We start from the raw sequence: 19972 nt of genomic DNA on the forward strand, positions 1-19972 counted from the left end.
GATCGGCTGCGCCAGCCTCGCTGACACACCTGTCTGCTCGTTCTGAGGCGGTTGACCTCCAGCCAGCCTGGCTGTCAGAGGGGCCCCCCCAGGGGAAGCCCGGAGCACGTGTGTGTCCCCGGATGCCTGTTTGCCCCCTGCCAAGCATCATAAGTAGCCACTGAGACTAATGTTACAGTGCTCAGCACTCGCTGGTGGCCGTCCCCAGTCACGTGTGAGTGTGATGTCTGCTTTCCGGGAAGGTCACTAGCCCCGGGGAGCTGGGGGAGTAGTTAGCTGGGGTACCAATCTGTTCATTTCCTAGCTGGGCTGTCACAGACACGGGAGAAGGAATGTAACCCTTCACACGGGTGTGTGTGTGTGTGTACAGACAGGTGTGGGCATACACACGTTCTTTGAGCCATGGACTCCTGTAGGAGCCCGGGTGCCCCTTCTCTGTGGAACGTGCCCCATGCCGTTGCTTCCAGGGTATTTGGTCACCTGTAGCTGCCAGCCACATCCTGCTGTGATCCCTTGGTTACACTCACTCAGGCTCCCCCTCCGTGGCCAGTCTTCTCCTCCACACCCTGGCAGGGCAGGCAGAGAGCCTGTCCTGAGGGCATGGGCAGAGGCCATGGTGCCCACCTCACCGGGGCAGTGGTGAGGTGGGCTCTGGGTGGCAGCCGGGCTTCCGTGCCCCCACACGTGGGTGATCTTGTGTGGTCTGGGGTCCACGCCTCTGCCCCTCCAGACACACCTAGACCCCTGCCCTCCACACCACACCTCCTGAGCCCTGGCAGGGCCGGGAGCCTCTGGGAGTCCTGCAGAGAAAACCGGGCAGGAGTGGGGTCCAGCCCGCCTCCGCCGTGGTCTCCCCTGCCCTCTCCACTGGGTGCAGATTGCAGAAGTGGCCGTCGGTTACGTGTCTGCTCTGAGCGGCGTGCGTGTGTGGAGGTGGGCGGTGGCAGGCGGCTGGTTCTCAGGGTCCCTGCCACTGGCGAGCACCTCTCCTCTGGCCCCTTCCACGTGAGCCCCCATGGTTCCGTTTGCAGGGAGCTCTTTCTGGAGCCCCTACAGCCACTGCGGCTCCTGGGAGTGTTCAGAGCCCTGTGTGGGCTTGAAAGTATCAGTTCCTCTGTCCTCAGTGGGCTGGGGGGCCGAGGCCCAGCAGGGCAGCCCTTGCTGGTGGTGGGGGGAGGGGATCAGGTCACAAGCCCTGGTGCTTTCCCCCAGGGACTCGGGGTCCCACGGGGGACACTGGCTCACAAGAGTCTGGAATCCCTGGCAAAGATTGGCACAAGAGGGGAGCCAGGGGACACGCTCCAGGGGTGCAGAGGACGGGCCAGGACGTGCAGGCCTGGGTGGAATTGAGGGAGGGTCTGTATAGACCGCAGGGCATGGAGAGGATGTCACCACGTGGAGAGGGTATTCCTGGGGAAGGACCCGCTGGGACGAGGGGCCCAGGGGTGAGCCGTTAGCTTTGCGCAGAGCTCGGGAGGCTGGCTGGCCGGGTCACGGGGACGGCAGTGGGGGCCCTGTCCCCGCTTGCCTCCGATGCCCCGTCTTTGTCTCCGCCCCCCAGGTGGTCAAGTACCCCTTGCACGCCATCATGGAAATCAAGGAGTACCTGATTGACATGGCGTCCCGGGCAGGCATGCACTGGCTGTCCACCATCGTGCCCACGCACCACATCAACGCCCTCATCTTCTTCTTCATCATCAGCAACCTGACCATTGACTTCTTCGCCCTCTTCGTCCCCCTGGTCGTCTTCTACCTGTCCTTCGTCTCCATGGTGATCTGCACCCTCAAGGTTTTCCAGGACAGCAGGGCCTGGGAGAGCTTCCGCAGCCTCACGGGCCTGCTCCTGCGCTTCGAGCCGAACCTGGACGTGGAGCAGGCCGAGGTGAACTTCGGCTGGAACCACCTGGAGCCCTACGTCCACTTCCTGCTGTCCGTCTTCTTCGTCATCTTCTCCTTCCCCGTCGCCAGCAAGGACTTCATCCCCTGCTCCGAGCTGGCCGTGGTGGCCATCTTCTTCACGGCCACCAGCTACATGAGCCTGAGCACCTCGGCCGAGCCCTACACCCGGAGGGCCCTGGTGACGGAGGTGGCCGCTGGCCTGCTCTCCCTCCTGCCCTCCCTGCCCTTCGACTGGCACCACCTGAAGCTCCTGGGCCAGACCTTCGTCACCGTGCCCCTCGGCCACTTGGTCGTCCTGAACGTCAGCGTCCCCTGCCTGCTCTACGTCTACCTGCTCTATCTCTTCTTCCGCATGGCGCAGCTGAGGAATTTCAAGGGCACCTACTGCTACCTGGTGCCCTACCTGGTCTGCTTCATGTGGTGCGAGCTCTCTGTGGTCATCCTGCTGGAGTCCACCGGCCTGGGGCTGATCCGCGCGAGCATGGGCTACTTCCTCTTCCTGTTCGCCCTCCCGATCCTGGTGGCCGGCCTGGCGCTCATGGGCGTGGTGCAGTTAGCCCGCTGGTTCCTGTCCCTGGAGCTCACCAAGGTCGCCGTCACCCTGGTGATGTGCAGCATCCCCCTGCTGTTCCGCTGGTGGACCAAGGCCAACTTCTCGGTGGTGGGCGTGGTGAAGTCCCTGACGCGGAGTTCCATCGTCAAGCTCATCCTGGTGTGGATCACGGCCATCGTGCTGTTCTGCTGGTTCTACGTGTACCGGTCGGAGGGCATGAAGGTCTACAACTCCACGCTGACCTGGCAGCAGTACGGCTTCCTGTGCGGGCCGCGGGCCTGGAAGGAGACCAACATGGCCCGCACCCAGATCCTGTGCAGCCACCTGGAGGGCCACAGGGTCACGTGGACGGGCCGCTTCAAGTACGTGCGCGTGACGGACATCGACAACAGCGCCGAGTCGGCCGTCAACGTGCTGCCGGTCTTCATCGGCGACTGGATGCGCTGCCTGTACGGCGAGGCCTACCCGTCCTGCAGCCCCGGCACGGCGCCCACGGCCGAGGAGGAGCTGTGCCGCCTCAAGCTGCTGGCCAAGCACCCCTGCCACATCAAGAAGTTCGACCGCTACAAGTTCGAGATCACGGTGGGCATGCCGTACAGCGGCGCCAACGGCTCGCGCAGCCCGGAGGAGGACGACGTCACCAAGGACCTCGTGCTGCGGGCCAGCGGCGAGTTCAAGGACGTGCTGCTCAGCCTGCGCCAGGGCAGCCTCATCGAGTTCAGCACCGTCCTGGAGGGCCGCCTGGGCAGCAAGTGGCCCGTCTTCGAGCTCAAGGCCATCCGCTGCCTCAACTGCATGGCCCAGCTCACACCCGCCCGGCGCCACGTGAAGATCGAGCGCGACTGGCGCAGCACCGTGCACGGCGCCGTCAAGTTCGCCTTCGACTTCTTCTTCTTCCCGTTCCTGTCGGCGGTGTGAGGGCGCGTCCCCGGCCAGGGAGTCCGCGCGTGTCCCTGCCAGGACCTCCAGCCCGCGTGTGGCCACCCAGCCAGAGGGCACAGCACTAACGCTGAGAGAGAGAGAGAATGTGTGTGTGTGTGTGTGTGTGTGTACGTGCACGCACATGTGCGGATGTGGCACTTGTCACATGCAGCCTGCTCACACCTCCGTGAGCTTCGTCTCTGCCCGCCTGGAACGCGATGACGTTGGAAATTGCATGCCGTCTCGACCCACAGCCCCGACCTTGCGGAGCGAAGCTGATGGGCCCTCCAGCCTGGCAGTTCTGGGCCCTGGAAAGCACGTTACAGAGGAAGTCCTTCCCCCTCCCCTCCACTTCCAGGCACCGCCCCCCCTCCCCCGTTTACTCTCGTGTCGGATTTGTTTTTTTAAAGAACCAAACGCGCTGCTGTGAAATTCGGTGATAGGATTTCTTATTTATTTGGTCACTGCTAAGCCTCGACAGCTGCTTGCCGATCTGGGGCTTACTCGGGTACCGCCTGAGCTCTGTCGCGCGGTCAGGGCCCCGCCCGATTCCCAAGGTCAGAGGCTGGGGGAGGCGGCAGCCCGGGGCCCCACGGGCTTGCCCTGCGGCTCTCCTGTCTAGTGGGCAGTGGGTGAGCTTGTGAGATGCTTGTCTGAATCCACGGCATCAGGAAATGGGAGGAACCTGGGGTGTCCCTTCCTGGTGCTCAGAGAAGCTTTGCCATGTTCAGCACCAGGAAACAGGGGCCCAAAGCAGCCAAAATAAAAGCATTTCATGAAACCTACTCTTTTCTTTATTTAAAAGAGCTGTTTTCTTGTACATTCGTGAGAACAGGTGTCTACACTTGTAGTGAACTAAGTACAGGTGAGTTCCAAAGAGCAGAACGGACGTTCTCAGTAGCCGACGACTCGCCTGCCAGGGCACACACCGTGGCACCGCCTCTAGGCCGGGGGCCGCCCAGCTGTGTGCTCGCGCCTTACAGGGTGAGACGTGTGCGTGGCCAGAATCGCCCGTGAAACTCCCATCAGTGATCGCGTGGCATACACGTGACTCACAGTTTGGGAAGAGCCATCCCGTCGGCAGTAAGTTTGTGACACCGGGTCCCGTATTCAGTGACGCACAATGATCATTCCATAGTCACATAATCAGGGCTTCGGCCGTTTCGGGGTGCTGGAGGAGTGGCTCGGGTCCCCCATTAAACTTCGTGCCCCCTCAGAGAGGGACAGGTGTCTGAGTCCCTCGGGTCTTTGGTTTCTTCCCCGACGTTGAGGACAAAGCCGGCACCCCGCTCCTCCCCAGTGTGCAGACGCCCGGGGAGCAGTGGGTCCACATCTTTGCAGAGGTCGGGAAACGTGGAGTCCTTCCTACATTCTTTCTGTGGTTCGGAGACCTTGCACCGACCGTCCAGGGTGCGGCTGCCTCCGTTTTCCGTGGACGTGGCTCCTGTCGCCATGGCAGGTGGCAGCTGTGTCCCTGCACCCTTGGCTCATCCTGCTTTGTCTGTGGGTCCTCCTGAAATCCCATGCGTTGGAAAGTGCTCCCCAGGCCGCATCCCTCTGCGCTGGGTTTGCTCCTGGGTTTCTTCCGGGGGCAGTGAGGAGAGGTGAAAGTCAGCCCATCCCCCTCTCTGGCCCTGCAGTGTCAGGAGGCCACAAAGTGCATTCACGGTTTGACTTTGCCTCCCAGGCTCACCGCTGGCGGTCCAGAGAGGGGGGCACGCAGATGACGTCATATGATCCTTGCACTCGGACTGGGAGGTACAGGGACGGCCCTGCCGCCCAGAGGAGAAAACAGATTCAGTGAGGAGGTCGCACTGCATCCTGGCAGGGTTGTGCGGAGATCTGTCCCCTGGGCCGCCACGCTGCCGCTCAGCCCCCAGCAGAGTCCCCTGCTTGTTGCAGGGAGTGATGATAGCTCGCGGGGATTACCTCAGACTGGGTATCGGACCCCAGTTCCCCTGCCCCCATCACGGACCCCTCTGTGACCGGCCACCCACACCCCTGTCCCCAGGCCTGTGCCCCGATCTGCAGAATGGAAAAGTCGGGGCTAGGTCAGACTTCGCAACGAAACCCTTTTTAAGCTTAAATGCTGTGCACAACTCCAATCTATCAAGTGAAGAGTGTGTTATTTGTAAGTTCAGGTGCAATATACCCGGCAGGTGAGAGCCCACAGCCTGGTGTGAATCCCACGTCTGTGCCTCCCAGCTGTGGCCTTGGGCAAGTTCAGTGCCCAGGTCTGTGCCTTTAGACCCTCACCGCACGACTTGTAAGGCCCCTTCTAGCTTTTCTGAAACATGAACTTTATGAAAATAACTGTGGGTTATTGACCTGTCTGCAGCCCTGCCCCCTGGGCACCTCGCCTCCAATTCCTCAGGGCTGCACGTCCAGGAAAGTTCAGCCGGTACCTAAAACATTCCTTATTTAACTTAACTAATGAGCCTCGAACGCACTTCTTGCCACCCACGAGCAAATATTTATTGCACCGTGATGTTGAGCAGATGCTGTAACTCCACAGCTGGAGTCAAACCCGGGTCCTACCCCCAGGAAAGTCACGTAGAGCGGATGTGAGTGGCCCTGATTGGGTCAGAAGGGCCCTCCTGCCACCAGACATGGGAAGCTGTGGGAGCCCAGGGAGGGAGGCACGTCCAGCCTGAGGTAGGATGGGGGCCAGAAGGCCTCCGGGAGCACGGGGCGGGGGGTGCCCCATTCTGACAGCCAGGGGAGGGACTGGGCTGGGGAGGTCAGAGGCCGATTCATCACTCAGGGCACCCACTGGAAGGCCTCGGGCGTGGTCCAGGATGCCAGGGGTCCCAGAAGATACAGCCTCAGGCCCAGAGGCCAGGTTGGGATGGCACTGCTGTCCTACAAGCAGCTGGGAGGCCCTCTTGGCTCCGAAGCCGGGGCCCCAGTAAGACACGGAGAGGCCGTCCTCGGCCTCCGTCCACCTGGCTGGCTCTGAGCTATTTGGTTCGAGACACTGCCTCGTTGGACTGCCTCCAAGGAGCCATATACATCGGAACGCCCTTGGCCCGCCTGGTCCCGAGGCTTCCTGAGGTGCTTGCTGTCCTGCTTTTCCTGTTGATAAACAGGTCGCCGCCCGCCCGGCCCAGGACCGGGTGTGAGGCTCACGCAGGGGTTTGCTGAGCTCAGGCGGCCGGGGGGCAAAGGGTCCCCCAAAACAGAGCTGGGCCGTGGCTCTGGCACCGTGTTCACGTGAAGTGATTCGGGCGACACCCACAGGTCCCGCGCAGCAACCCCTCCCCCCCTCGCCCCCCATTTCGCGTCTGAGAATTGATCAGGTTCGCGGGGTGGGACTTGCCCAGCGTCACTCGGCCAGGAGGGGAGCAGAGCTGTGATGGAAACCACGTCCTGCTCTTGCTCCCGGGCCACCAAGAAATCACATTTTGCTGGGGCTTGGGGGCCGTCCCTCGGGCCCGCGGGGAAAGAACGGGGGGCAGCCCGCCATCGGTCAGCGCTGTGTCCGAGTACCCGCTGGGCGCATCCTCCAGGGCTCTGGGAGCACCGGGGAGGGTCTGCGCGGGGGGTGGGGTCTCGCCGTGCCTCCGGGTGTCGCACCAACAGAGGCAGGTGCCCCTGAGCGGCAGGGACAAACGTGCCAGTGTGTGGCAGGAAGTGGGCAGAGGCCCGGGGCGCGCTCCCCTCCTCCCAGGACCCTCAGGGTGCTTCCACGGTCCAGTTTCTCTTTCTGCGCAACTTGCCCTCTTATCCGGCTTGGAGGCGGAGGCACGTGTCAACACCCCGAGTACTTGGGTGGCGGCGGGGCCCGGCCCCCGGGTGAGCCCCGCCGTCCGCATTCCGCTGGCCCTGCGGCCCCCGCCTCCCCGATCCCCGCATCGCCGCGTTACCTGTGCGGCCTCATCACCAGCCCCCCTGCTCAGCGTTGCCCGCCCGCAGCCGGGACCTGCGGAAGGGGAACCTGGGGGCCTTCATCCTGACTCCTCGCCCCACAGGCCCTGCTCAGGCCCCCGCTGGTGTCCCGATCTGCTTCTCCTTGAACCCAGCGCCCGGGTACTCGCCCCACTTTTCACTCCCCAGCTGCCTCCACCACGCTGTCCCTGGAGGGAGCCCTCCCACGTGGTGCCGGTCCCGGGGCCTGGCCTCCCCAGCACCCCCTTGCCGGCTGACGAAAACACGCCCAGGCTCTTTGATGGTGACCGGTGCACCCACGCAGGGGTGACAGGGTGTGGGATGTGGGCCAGTGACAAGGCTCGAGTCCCCAGGGCCCGGCACCCACTGCCCTGCTGACTGCCCCCCAGGTGCCTCCCGCTCACTGCTTATCTCTGAAAGTGGGTTTTTTCCCCTTTTACCAGCCCCCCTGCCTCCCCAGTCAGCCATGCAGAGGCGCACAGCTCGGTAGCTGCAGCCAGGCTGTGGGTCAGGACCCTGCTCCTCCTGGGAAGTGTCCCGGCCTCTCCCTGGGGCCTCACCTGCACCTGCCCTCGGGCTGGACTCGCACCCAGGACCCGCCCGGCTGCCCCTCCCCCCACTCCCCTCTGGATCTGCCGGCTCTTGGCCACCGTCAGCACCTTCAGAAAGTCGCCGTTGTTCGTTACCGTGGGACAGTCACCCCTTAGCTCGCGCCACCACACAGGAAACGGGCCCGTGTTACCTGGTGACAGTCACACTGCGCACAGGTGTCCTTATCCTCTAGGGACTGTTTGGTGGCAAGTCACAGGAATGGCGGTGGCCTCTGGCCGGCTCCGGGGGGCCCCTCTGGGAGCGGGTTGGGAACAAGCGCTGGAAAGAACGAGTCGCAGCCCATTTCTCTGCGGCGACAGACACAGACGTGCTGCTCTGTCGCCCCAAGTGCCCTCCGTGGCAGGAGAGCCTGACTCTGAGCCGGGCCTGTAGCTGGTCAAGAAAAACCACATTTCCCAGCCGTGTGCCTAACTTCCGGCCAGGGGTGGCAGGGAACACGGGCACCTTCCAGGCGGCGGCCTTAGGGACAGAGGCACGCGTCCTGCTTCTGCCTCCTCTTGCCAGCCTGGCAGAGCGAAACCACCAGGCTAGTGTAGGCTGTTATGTCAGAAGCAGGAACCCCACAGTCATTCACACGGACTCGCATGGGGCTCACATGCCATTCTTCTCCTGGCTCTCGAGGGTCAGGGGCCACACGGCAACCCCAGGACCCGAGGGGCAGGGCACTCCATGCTTCCAGTCACCCTGCGCTCACCGGGAGCAGGGATTTCCCTGCCCAGCACAGAGCCCAGTTACCAGCAGAAGGGGGGAGGCTGCTGGTGCAGTGGGAGCGGTGCTCCCACCCTGCACGGCAGCAGGGAATCCAGACACTGGCCAGCAGTGCGAGGGGCCCAGGGATGCACTCGGACCCCGAGACCAGCCTGCTTGGTGTTGGCGCTGTTGGTCAGCAGGTGGCTCCAGGCTGCAGCTAAGCCCCCACCCTGTCCTTTCCACCCCACCCCTGCTCCCTCCTCCTTCCTGCAGGCAGCCCCTGCTGCCCTCCTCATTCTCAGCACAGGCACAGACTGTCCCCATGTCCCCAGGATGGCTGGGGCCAGGTGCAGCATTCAGCGGGGCTTCGTGGAACGTTCGGTCACAGTGAGAGGGACTGTCATTAACGGGCTCCCCGGGAGCTCAGGTGACACGCTGACCACTTACGCAGAGATTTTCTTGTTTGACCTGCACCACTGAGGTGGGTACTGTCATTCTCCACGCTTTGCAGATGAGAAAACTGGAGGGCAGCACGGGTGGGTAACATCCCCAAGACCTCCGGCCACCTCCAATGCCAAGATTTGAGTCCCAGCGGCTGGGGTCCAGCGTCCCAGCTCAGAGCCACGTGCATCAGCACCGCTCACATAGCAGATGCTCAGAACACGTCTGCTGAGGGAATGCGTGAATGATCAAGTAGATTTGCCGAGAGAAATGGGCATCCTTCCCAGGTGAACTTATTCGGCCCATTGACGAATGAGATGGTCATCGGCTTTGCAGGTGAATTACATGACTCATTCACTGCTCCAAACATTCACATGTATTTTTCACGTTTAGATTTTTTGGGGGGGGAGGGCATAATTTTGCTAATGGATTCCTTTCCATTTTCATTGTTATTTTTGTCCTAAGACAGCTGCTGCCTTTTGCAGATTTTCAGTCCCTCCGTGAAATTCATCCTGTCATCTGACTGCGTGGGCCCCTGTGCAAAATGCTAACAGTCTCCAGGTAGAGATAATGGGGGCTTTGTTTTTTTTTGTTTTTTTTGTTTTTTTTTTTAATAAAAAAGGACATGGCTGGTTGAAATGAATCACTCACGACTTGGGCAATTATTTCGAGCTCTAAAAGCTTTTCCGTTGCTAGGATACCACTCTCGAAGCTGGTAAGCCTTTGTTAAAGTTTTTCTCAACTGGTTAACTTTTGCAGGGGGCTCTGAAACGTAGTCTGGGTGAAACAAAGCAAAAAAAAAGACGGGTGACCGGGTCTTCCTTGCCCAAAGTGGTGAAAACAAATGGACCCACACGCTGTTTTTAGCTTTCCTCCAAGTAAATCTATAGATCATTTGCTTTTCCTGCAAACAGTTCTGCAGAAAGACTGTTTCCCTATGTCATTCACAGAATAACCTGTCTCTTTAGACAGTGGAGTCATCTGATGAGCTTTAAAAAGTTCCTAGGCCGAATCCCAGCCCGAGATGCTGAGGGCTGGGCCATGGGTTTTGGGAGAGCTCCCAGGCGAGGCTAACACACACCTGAGGCTGAGAGCCACCAGGAGACCAGGAGCCAAGCCGGGCAAGACCAGAGGAGACGGGGTCAACTCATCCCCTGCCAATCTCCACAGAGCCGGAAGAGCCCCCAAGAATGTCAGCCCACCAGAGGAGGGCACTGGGGCCCAGAGCAAGTGGGAGACAGCTGACTAGGTCTCTACGAACACTTGGCACCTGTCAGATGCTGTGACTGTGGCCTTGTGGATGTCAGCACAAAACACCTTAGGTGTCTCTCCAAAACACCTTAGGTGATCGGTGTTATCGTTGATGAAGTTTGGGGGTGACGGTGGGGTGGTCCAGGGCCGATGGCCAAGAAAGAACTCTCGAAGACGTCTTTGGTGCAAAAAGGTGATTTTATGAAAGCCCGGGGACGAGACCCGTGGGCAGGAAGAGCTGCCCTGGGGTCGTGACGGGTGACTGATCAGATACCTTCGGGTCGGGAGGGGGTCAGGGATAGAGTAAGTCTCTAAGGAATTTTGGAAGCGAGGTTTCCGGGACCTTGAGGGGCCGGCTGTTGATAGGAAAACGCCATTTATTACCATTTAGTAAAACCTCCCTCGTGAGACCCTTCAGATGTGTATCAGGGGCCAGAAGCTTGGACTATGATCGCCAGCGTATATCTTGGGGGAGTTGAGATAAAGTTTCGAAAGGAATTTTTATATGAAGTCGACTCACAGGTTCCTGGGGGGGAGTCAGGATAATGTTAAGCCAAGACTCCCTTTTGCCCCCAGCCAAGTGCCATCGTGGAGGCAGCTGAGCTCCCAGAGGGAGGTCACTCGGCTGGTTTTAAGGACTGGCCAATGGGCTGTGGGCAGGAAGGGAGTTTGATTTTTCATTTGCCTTAGTTTCCCACATCATCACAGCAAGCACTTAAACCCCTTTCCTGTGTTCTTGGGGAGCCGGAAATGTCTGAGGAATATCACACATGTTTCACTGTGGCGGGGGGGCGGTGAGAGAGGGTGGCCGGGTGGTGCTGTGAGCCTGTATTGTGCCCTCAGCTTGTCCCGTGCTCCCTCATCAATTGCCACCACTTTATAATTGAACCCTGGGCTCAGAGACATGCAGAGGCTTGCTGGGATCCCTGTGGTAGCCAGCCTCCAGATGGCCCCCAGTGACCCCCACCACCTCCCACGCCTTCTTGTCCCAGGGTGCCAAGATCGGGCTATGTGACCAATAAAACATGGCACGTGTGAGATTAGTTTACAGAAAGACTGGCTTTCGGCTTGGGTGCCCTCTCTCAGATCAGCTACTCGGTGAGAACTCCGTGCTGCACACAGCCCCAGGGAGATGCTCGTGTGGCAAGGAACCAAAGCCTCAAGCCACGTAAGCGAGCCTGGACACAGAACCTGCACCCCAGTCAGTCCTTCAGAGATGACGGCCACGTATGGCGCCCTGAGCCAGAAACACCCAGCTCGTCTACGCCCGGTTCCCAACTCTCAGAAACTGTATGAGGTAACAGATGCGGTTGTTTCAAACTGCTACATTGGGGGACCATTTGTTAACTGGCAGTAGAGGACAGATACAATCTCAATGCTGATCAGCGACAAGCCTGAGATTAAACCCGGGTCTCTTGTAGCTGTGCCCTCAGCCCATCCCCAGGCCAGCAGCCCCATCTCTCCCAGAATCTTTCCCCCAACCCCTTTAGAAGTCCCCAGGTGCCCTTGAATGTCGTCGGCCAAGGAGGGTGGCCCCCATTTTCCCTTTATTTGAATCAATCATATTTTTCTAGGTGTTTTGATCACTCCTGACTCAGTTTACTTTCATGAAGCTTAAGGCAAGTGCGGTTTTTCTGCCCATGGGGCCGCAGCAACGTCCCAAGTCAGCCCAGAGTGAAGCTACATTGAAAGTGGCTGTGGTGTCACCTACGCTGGCCCCTGGTACGCTCATCAACCCCACACTCCTGCCAAGATCACTTGCTCTCCTGGTCAGAGACTCCCTGCTGCCCTGCTTGACGAGGGGTCTGAGCACCACCCAGATCTCCGATCCACCAGCCACCGTTTCCGTGACTTGGGGTTTGTCAGACTCCTGAGCCTTACTTCCTCACGGGTCCCTCTCAGGACTGACTGGGGGAGATAAGCAGGGAGTGCACCTCCGTCCCCTGACCGCGGCGAGATTCTCCACCCAGACCGCCCACCCCCGGCTCTTACAGCGGCTCTGACCCCCGGACAAGCTTTCTCCAGGCATTTGCCAACCTGAAAGGCTTTATGTTTAGGTTCAAACGTGGAGGCTGCATGAATTTCAGCAACAACGCTCCTTTTCAGCGAAGAGTAGCAGAAGTTACCACCCAGCACCTTCGGGTAGCGTGTAAAGAAGGAATCCAGTGCCGGTAGAAATCACAAAGCTTTCTCCAGATTTTGCAGGCTGCACGCAGCCGACCCCCCTTTGCCTCAGGGGTGTCGATGCCAGAAGAACAGGGCGCTGAGGTCAAGACAGAATGAGGTCAGATGCCAGCTCCGGAACCTACGACTGCACAGGACAGACGTTTCAGAGAGCTGGGTTCTAGCTCTGCCTTTACTGTGTGGTCCTGGGCAAGTTCCCTAACCTCTCTGAGCCTGGAGTCCCTCATCTCTAGAACAGAAGCAGCAAGAGTACCTGCCACCGGGGTTTACTGTGGCTGAAATAAACGCAATGGGCTGGCCACAGTCCCTGGCACAGAGCTGGGGTCCATGTGGTCATTACCATATGGGCGGTGGGCCTTGGGCACGTGCCCTGAATCTCCTGGGCCCCAGATAACTCCTCTGGGAGATCAAGACGGTAAAGACCAGCTCTTCAGAGTGGTTCCGGGAGTCAGTGAGGAATAAACCACCCCTCAGGCCATCAGCAAGGTGTCAGCAAGGCTGTGTCCTGCCGAATCCACTCTGGCCCTTGCCAGCCTCTGGAGGCGCCCACGTTCTCGGGCCTGAGGCCCGTCCCCTCCCCCATCTCCACACCCAGCGATGGCAGACGGGACCCTCCTGCCACACCTGACCCCCTCTTCCTGGTCTCTCCCTCTGAGGTTCTCTGCTGACAAGGACTCACGTGACAGATCGGTCTGCCTGATGGCTGGGGATAACCTGTCATCTCAAGGTCACACGGCCACAGTCCCGAGCTGGTGCGTAGTCAGTGCTGGCTGAAGCTGGACGGGGTGGGGCTGAGGCCGCGATGTCCCTGACCATGTGCCACTCGCCATCAGAGTCTGAATCCAGACGTCACCGCTTGGTGTTTCTACAACCCCCTCCTCTCTCCGAGCCCCAGTTTCTCAGTATGTGAAATGGGTAAGGCAGAAGTACCCCCCCCCTTCCCCTGCGAAAGGGCTGACATGAAGCCGAAAGGCAGGTCAGACAAGGTAACGCCCGGAATCAAGACAGTACGGGGCCGTCCCGGGACAGCGGTACCACAGGATCTGTTAAGTCTTTTGTGTATCTCATCAGTCGTCCCAACAGCACTGAGAAGGACCGGCCCTGCCCTCTAGTTACCCAGGTGGTTCAGAGAGGTCGGCCCGGGTCCAAGGCCGCACAGCCTGGGAGCAGCTTTCTCCTTTAAGCTCTGCCCAGGGCCCGTGTGGTTGACAAAGAGCTCAGCCAATGAAAGCCCCGCCAGCAGGACCCACTAGAACAGCACCCGCCTTCCTCTTGCTGAGTCTGAAGTATAAAATGCCCTCTGGAAGGTGGAAAGGAGGGGCCTGGCCCCCAGGAGGGGTGCGGGGGGAAACCACGGCGGGGGGGGGGGGGGGGCGTCCTCACACATCTTCTGGCTTTTTTCAGCCACCGCGGCACACCAGGCTGGGCCACCCTGGCTTCCAGAACGAACCAGCTGGCTTGTGGTCGCTCTCCTCCTAGGCTCCCCTCCCATACTCATGCTCTGGCTCTCTGTCTCTCAATAATGAATATTTAAAAAATTAAAAAAAAAAAATGAGAGAGAGAGAGATAGCAAAGCTTTGACGTGATCCAGCCTTTCCCGTCCGCCATATTGCCTCCCGATGGCACCCACCCCCCCGGGGGTTGGCCTCACTAGAAACCACCAGCACTCCGAGTCCCATTTTCGATGTAACGTTTGTTATTTTATTGGAAAAGGCTGGTATTAACATATTTATAATTTTATTCAACAGTCGGATAATCCGAGATACCGAATGAAACCAGAATGCACCCATGAGTTACAGAATCCAAAGTGATCAGGTCTGTCTACCTACCACACGTCCAACGCCAACCAAGACTTCAGTCCTCAGAGTATTCGAGTAAAAACAAAAACCACCCAACAACTTCACAAGGACTAGGTGAATGCCCATACATTTAAGAAGAGCAGAAAATTTAAACAGAGGAAGCAGCCGAGTTTGTGACTATGTTACTGGCCCGTCTGTCTGCCGCGGCTAGTCCTGCCCCTCCCCCACAACACGTGTCGTTGTTCGTAACCTGCTTTGGACATCACGATTTCCCAGGGATCTGAAGGCATGCTTTTCCTCTAGGATATTTCTTCCTTTTCCTTTTTTGGTTTGCTATCCAAAGCTTCACACAGAAGTAAGGAACCAGGAACTGTATTAAGACCTCCTTTTGAATGCAGTGTAAGAGTTGTACTGTGTAGACGGGTAAGTGTGAAATCTACGCTCTGACAGTAAGTCCTCGCTGCAGTTCGAGTCTCCCCTCAGCATCCGAATCACAAAGGGAAGGGGATTGTGCCAAATATCCGTGTAATTGTGTAAGGCCCTCAGAGCTGGATTTTGGCTTCGACAAGATTTCTATACAATTTACCACATTCTTGAACCTCTTTACAAAGGGGGGAAAAGAGGAATCCAATCCAGTGATTAATTTCAATTAGAATAGATATGTACATATAATACTGTCCAGGTCACCTGGATTTTACAGTGATATACAAACAAACATTCTTCATTCATGTTGATTTAAGAAAAAAAACAAAAAAAACAAAACAAAACAGGAACAATGGACCCATTTCCTTGTGTAAATATCATATGGCCAGAAGTGAATGCACATGCGTTTTGTGCTTTGATGCACAGAAAAGTATACCACTATCCACTGAGAAAAACCTCGGGTCTGTTTCCTGGGTTGGGTTACACCCTGTAAAAAAATGTTGGCTTCGGCCTCTGCACGCGGTTTCCTGAATCAGGACGCCCAGCCAGTGGTTCCCTGTCATCTGTCATTCCGTGCAGAGGACAAGTGGGCGGGGTGGGGTGGGCGGAGCTGGTCTCCACGTCCATGGGGCAGGAGCAGGTGCTATGGAGACACGGGCCAGGTCGTTAAAGAAGATGTATCCTGAAATGGTCAAAACATGCAATCTCCTCGGAGGCAGCTCGGTGCACCTGAACGAGGGGCTGGGGTACAGATGGGGGCGCGGCGAGGTGCCCCACAGAGGGCGGGGGTCCGAAGTCACCACACAGAGCTTGGCACCACGGGGGCCTTCTCCATACTCCGTGCTGCAGCTCGGGTCTCCCCAGACCCTCGTCATGGCCCATCTGCTCTGTCCCGCTTCACAAGATGAAGCTATGTTTCCAGAACCTTCCAGGCAAGAACGTTGCTTTAACACGAGCCGCCAGCGTGGCGGACTTGGGGAGGGCCCGGTGCGCGTGAAGACCGGCTCAGGATTCCTGACTCCACCACTCGGTCAGGACGGGCGTTGGACAAACTGGTTCATTCTCTCGGGGCCTCAGCGTCCTCACGCGTCGAGTGGGGCTGATAAATTACTCACCTCTCATCCCTGGCATCTGGCACTCTGTGAGGGGCTGGTGTTTGTGGAGGAAGCGAATGGGTCATGGACAGAGCCGCGTGAGCTCCCTCGAGGGGCCCAATGACCATGAAGCATGACAGGAGAGCCCCGCAGAGTGGGCACTGGATCCGTACGCGTGAAGGGCCGAACACCGTGCCTGGCCCCCCCGGCCCACGCTCAGCAAAGGCTGGGGCAACGGTGAGAACAGGCACACACGCACGGGTGGCTTTCGCTGTCCCCTTTCCTGTCTGGGAACGCCAGACCTGGGGGACTGAAAGACACTGCAAGAACCTAAAAGTGGATCTCGCACCTGTCTGTTCTCAGCACGAATCCACGATCCAAAAAGCAAAGGGATGACCCTCAGCTCAGAGACCGTGGAAATTGCTCCGTCTGTAATCAAAAGAATCCTGGCTGGCTGGTTTGAGTCCGTCGTCTGGTCCCCAAAGCCCCTATGGGGGGGGCCCGTGAGGCCCCCCGGGGTGCCTGCTGTCCCCTGCGAGTTGCTGCTGGAAGGAGTGAAAAGTGATCCTGGAAATGACAAAGTCCTAACAGCGGGACAGGCGGCACGCGGTTAACGAACGAAGGGCCTGATCCCCGAGGCGACGGTCACGTCCATGTTACGGTCTGTGGCTTCAGTGAACCCTCCTTCCTCCCGTTTTCAAACAGACAGCGGCCAGCGGCGGCGGCCCGGCCTGGGGACCGGGAGGGAGGGACGCGCTCCCAGCCGTGCCACCAGACGGCTGCGTCCCCGACGGGGCTCCGCACACACCTAGTGCATCTCAGAGTTCACCTTGTCCTGGAAGATGTACAGGTTGTTGGTGGCCGCGATGGCGATGATGTTCTCGGCCGGGTGCCAGGCCGTGTGCAGGATCTTCTTGGTGAAGTCCAGGCTGTCCACGCTGATGTCGTCCCGCCTGCGCTTGCCGCCCACACACACGCGCCTGGGCTTGAGCACGGCCCGCGGCTTGCTGCTCTCCCTCGAGGCCTCCAGGGTCACGTCGCGTTTGGTGTTCCGGTCAAACATGCGGAAGAAGTTGTTGTAGGCCCCGGTCATGATGACGCTGGCGGGAGAAGGAGAGGCATCAGGCGGGTTGGGGGAGGGCAGGGTACGGGGAAGAAACGTGCCACACCCCGGGGGCTGCAGGACCTCGCTCCCTGGGGTGGGCCCCCCGCCCCGGTCCCACCTTCCCCTTGGGCTCTGGTCCTCCCCCACATCTCAGCTACCGTCTGCCTGCAGAATCCAAGGCCGGGAGCTGAGACCCTTTTAAAAAATACCTTTTTTTTTTTAATGTCTATTTTTGAGAGTGAGAGAGAGAGCACGAGCGGGGGAAGGGCAGAGAGAGAAGGAGACACAGAATCCGAAGCAGGCTCCGGGCTCTGAGCTGTCAGCACAGAGCCCGACGCGGGGCTCCAACTCCCAAACCGTGAGATCATGACCTGAGCTGAAGTCGGACGCTTAACTGAGTGAGCCACCCAGGCGGCCCTAAGGCAGGGGCTGAGACCCCTTCATGCTCCGCCCCAGACCTCGTAAAGAAACCTCTCCCGTACTTTCCCCTTTGTCCAGGAGAGGCCTGGCCAGACCTCCAGGCACCAGCAGAGGGAAGGCCCCTGAACTGACCCGACGCGCCCTTCACGGCAGGGACCCAGATCCTTCCTGTTCTGAGTAGTTGGGTGACTAAATGAGGTGCAGATGTTCACGGACTTTCCTGTCCTGCTAAAGGGAATTTGCCCCTTGTCCATCCATTCCTTCTCCCTCCCCCCTCCAAGGAGAAGGGGTGCCTGGGGCCTGGGAGAAAGGCCATGTGGTCTGTGCATTAAGAGGACGGCAGGAAGGCCAGCGATCGGGGCCTGGGCCTCCAGAGCGGGTTTTGGGGTTTGGCCCAGGAGAGTCTCTGGAGCAGCCGGGGGTGGGGGAGGGGGGCAAGATAACCGGGGAGGAGGGAGGGGATTCTGGGAAACAAGGTCCCCTTCCGCGTCCTTCAGGGGAGGTGCATCCAGACTGGGATTCCTGTCTTCCCTTTGGAAGCTGAGCGTGTTTCTTGGGGACTCACTGCTCTGAGACAGAGCCCCGCGGCCCCCTAGGTGAACACGGGTTGTGCACACTTTCCACGTCTCCATTTCCCCAAGTCAGGGGAACAGTAGAGTGCAGGGGAGCAGGAAATGTTCAAGGCCGAGGTCCACCTGGACAGACCAGGAGAGGTTCTCTTATTAGGCACCTGGGCTGTGGGAGGTCAGATGCTCCTGGCATGGCTCAGGGGCCCGGGTGATGCTGAGTCACGGGCTGAACGTGACACATCTCCTGTAACGTGTCCCCTTCTCGTGGGAGAACGTGGGCTGGTAAACCGACACCAGGACAGTGTAGCACCCGAGGCCCCAGCCTCAGCATCTCTACCCGAGACCGGGAAGCCGGCCTCCCGGGGCCTGCACGGAACGGACCAGCTGTGATTCGGTGTCACAGTTACCTCGCCTGTGGGCCATCTCTCAAGGTCAGTCCCTTCTAGAAGGAGGGGCGGGGTCGTGCGGTGGGGAGGCCCCGCTGCCTCCCTGCCCCTCGGAGTTCTGATCCTCTCCAGGAAGGACCTTGTAGTCTTGGGTCCTGGCAAGTCCGGGCCAAGAGTTCCTCTGAGGGAAGTACTTTGTGTTCCCACTGACAGCGGCTTCCGGGCCTCCCCTGCCCGCCCTGCACATGCGGTTCCCGGGGATGGCCTGCGCCCGTGAGGCGACGCTTCCCGCCAGAGCCCGCGACCTGCCGAGTTAGCATTTGGTGTCCCTCCCCCGACGCCCAGACCGCTTTGTCCGACCTTGTGTTCAGAGATCAGTGGGTGGGCGCTTGGGGACAAGGAGCATGGAAAACCTCCATAAAGCGGTTCTTCTGCCACGTTCCAGGGGTGTCCAGGCAGAGCCAGGCGGGGGTCACCTGGATCCCAGCACAGAGCAGAGGGTGCAGGCCAACCGGGTGACTGGAGACCAGCTCCACAAAGGAGCTATGCACAAATGTTCTGGAAGGTTCCAAGGGAACCACAGGGAAAGTGCCGTGCCCCCGGGGCTGGAACACTTGGAGATTTTGTTACCATCCCCCAGGCCTGAGGGGTGAGAGGAGGAAAGGTGAGAGACACAGAGACAGAGTGGCAGATCTGTGTGAAGGGGCTGGCTGACCGGGGCATAGTCCACTGAGAGGACAGGGAGGGAGGTGGGACAAACACCCTCTCCCTCCCTGCTTCCCTCCCAGTGTCCCCACTGGTGAAACCTGGTCAGAAGCCAGAGGGCATGCTGGCGTGTTGAGGCACCTGCTCCAATAACCTTGAGCAAGCTTCTGTGCTGCCTCTGTCTCCACCACCGGGTGGGGGCTCCTGGGGCAGGCCTGTCTTGCCTCAGAGTCCCAAGCCCTGGCTTGGCCTCATGGGGGGAGCGAATGCTGGCCCTCCGCAGCAGCCAGACTGAACCAGACCAAGCCAAGCCCCCTGGTGCCTGCAGAGAAGGCAGTAAATGCTTCGTAAATGGTAGGGAACGAAGGGCCGGAACCCTCTCTTATTCACGGCCAGACCTGCAAGTTCAGAAGGTACCTCCCCCCAGCAGATGCTCTCTAAGCCAAATGAGTGAATGAGTGAATGAATGAATGAATTCGGCGGAAGGGTCACAACCCTTCACAACCACCCTCCCAAGTCCTAGAAATGCACGAAGCGGCCTTGCCCAGCCACCCCTCTGCACTTGACCTGGGACACAGCCCAGTGGGTGGAGGGGCTTCTCTGTGGCTGTGGGGGCACAGCCGTGGGGGTGGGCTTGGGGGAGGGGCCCAGTGGAGCAGTTCTGCTTCTCTGGAGGTTTGTCTAATCTCTGGAGGGGAGGGGAGGGGAGGGTGGGTGGAGAATCCCAAAGTATTCTCTGGCCCTATTCTCTTGTGTTCTACAACTCCGCCCCCCAAACCTTCATCCCTGTGAATAAATCCCTTTGTTGTTGAGACAAAGAAATGGCATGTCGCAGGTGCATGCTGGGAGAGGCCCTCTCACTCCCACCTTCCAGAAGGAGGCCAGGCCAGCAGCCAAATGCCGTCCCTCTTAACCTGCAACTCGGAACTGAGACCAGGCCGTGGGAAGGAAAGTGGGCAACAGAGTCAGAGACCCAGAGTTGTTCTCGGGGGGAAAGGCTCACTCCCAACATCAAGCCCCAGGGAGCCCACT

The 19972-nt window shown here is 59.3% G+C and overlaps 2 protein-coding genes across 3 annotated transcripts in view; one reads left to right on the forward strand and one right to left on the reverse strand.

The window, feature by feature from the left end:
- Positions 1-4154, forward strand: part of WFS1 (wolframin ER transmembrane glycoprotein) — a 29860-nt gene extending 25706 nt beyond the window's left edge. For both annotated transcript variants that reach the window (XM_047856379.1, XM_047856380.1), the window contains exon 8: positions 1562-4154. In XM_047856379.1, coding sequence (XP_047712335.1) covers positions 1562-3370 — 1809 coding nt within the window. In that variant the 3' untranslated portion in view covers positions 3371-4154. The remainder of the gene's footprint in view (positions 1-1561) is intronic.
- A 9963-nt stretch (positions 4155-14117) lies between these two features.
- PPP2R2C (protein phosphatase 2 regulatory subunit Bgamma) overlaps positions 14118-19972 on the reverse strand; it is a 137911-nt gene continuing 132056 nt past the window's right edge. Inside the window, exon 9 of the mRNA XM_047856856.1 lies at positions 14118-16855. Within this exon, the coding sequence (XP_047712812.1) occupies positions 16564-16855 (292 nt within the window). The 3' untranslated portion in view covers positions 14118-16563. The remainder of the gene's footprint in view (positions 16856-19972) is intronic.

The sequence above is a fragment of the Prionailurus viverrinus genome, chromosome B1 (genome assembly GCF_022837055.1).
Source record: "Prionailurus viverrinus isolate Anna chromosome B1, UM_Priviv_1.0, whole genome shotgun sequence".
Lineage (NCBI taxonomy): Eukaryota > Metazoa > Chordata > Mammalia > Carnivora > Felidae > Prionailurus > Prionailurus viverrinus.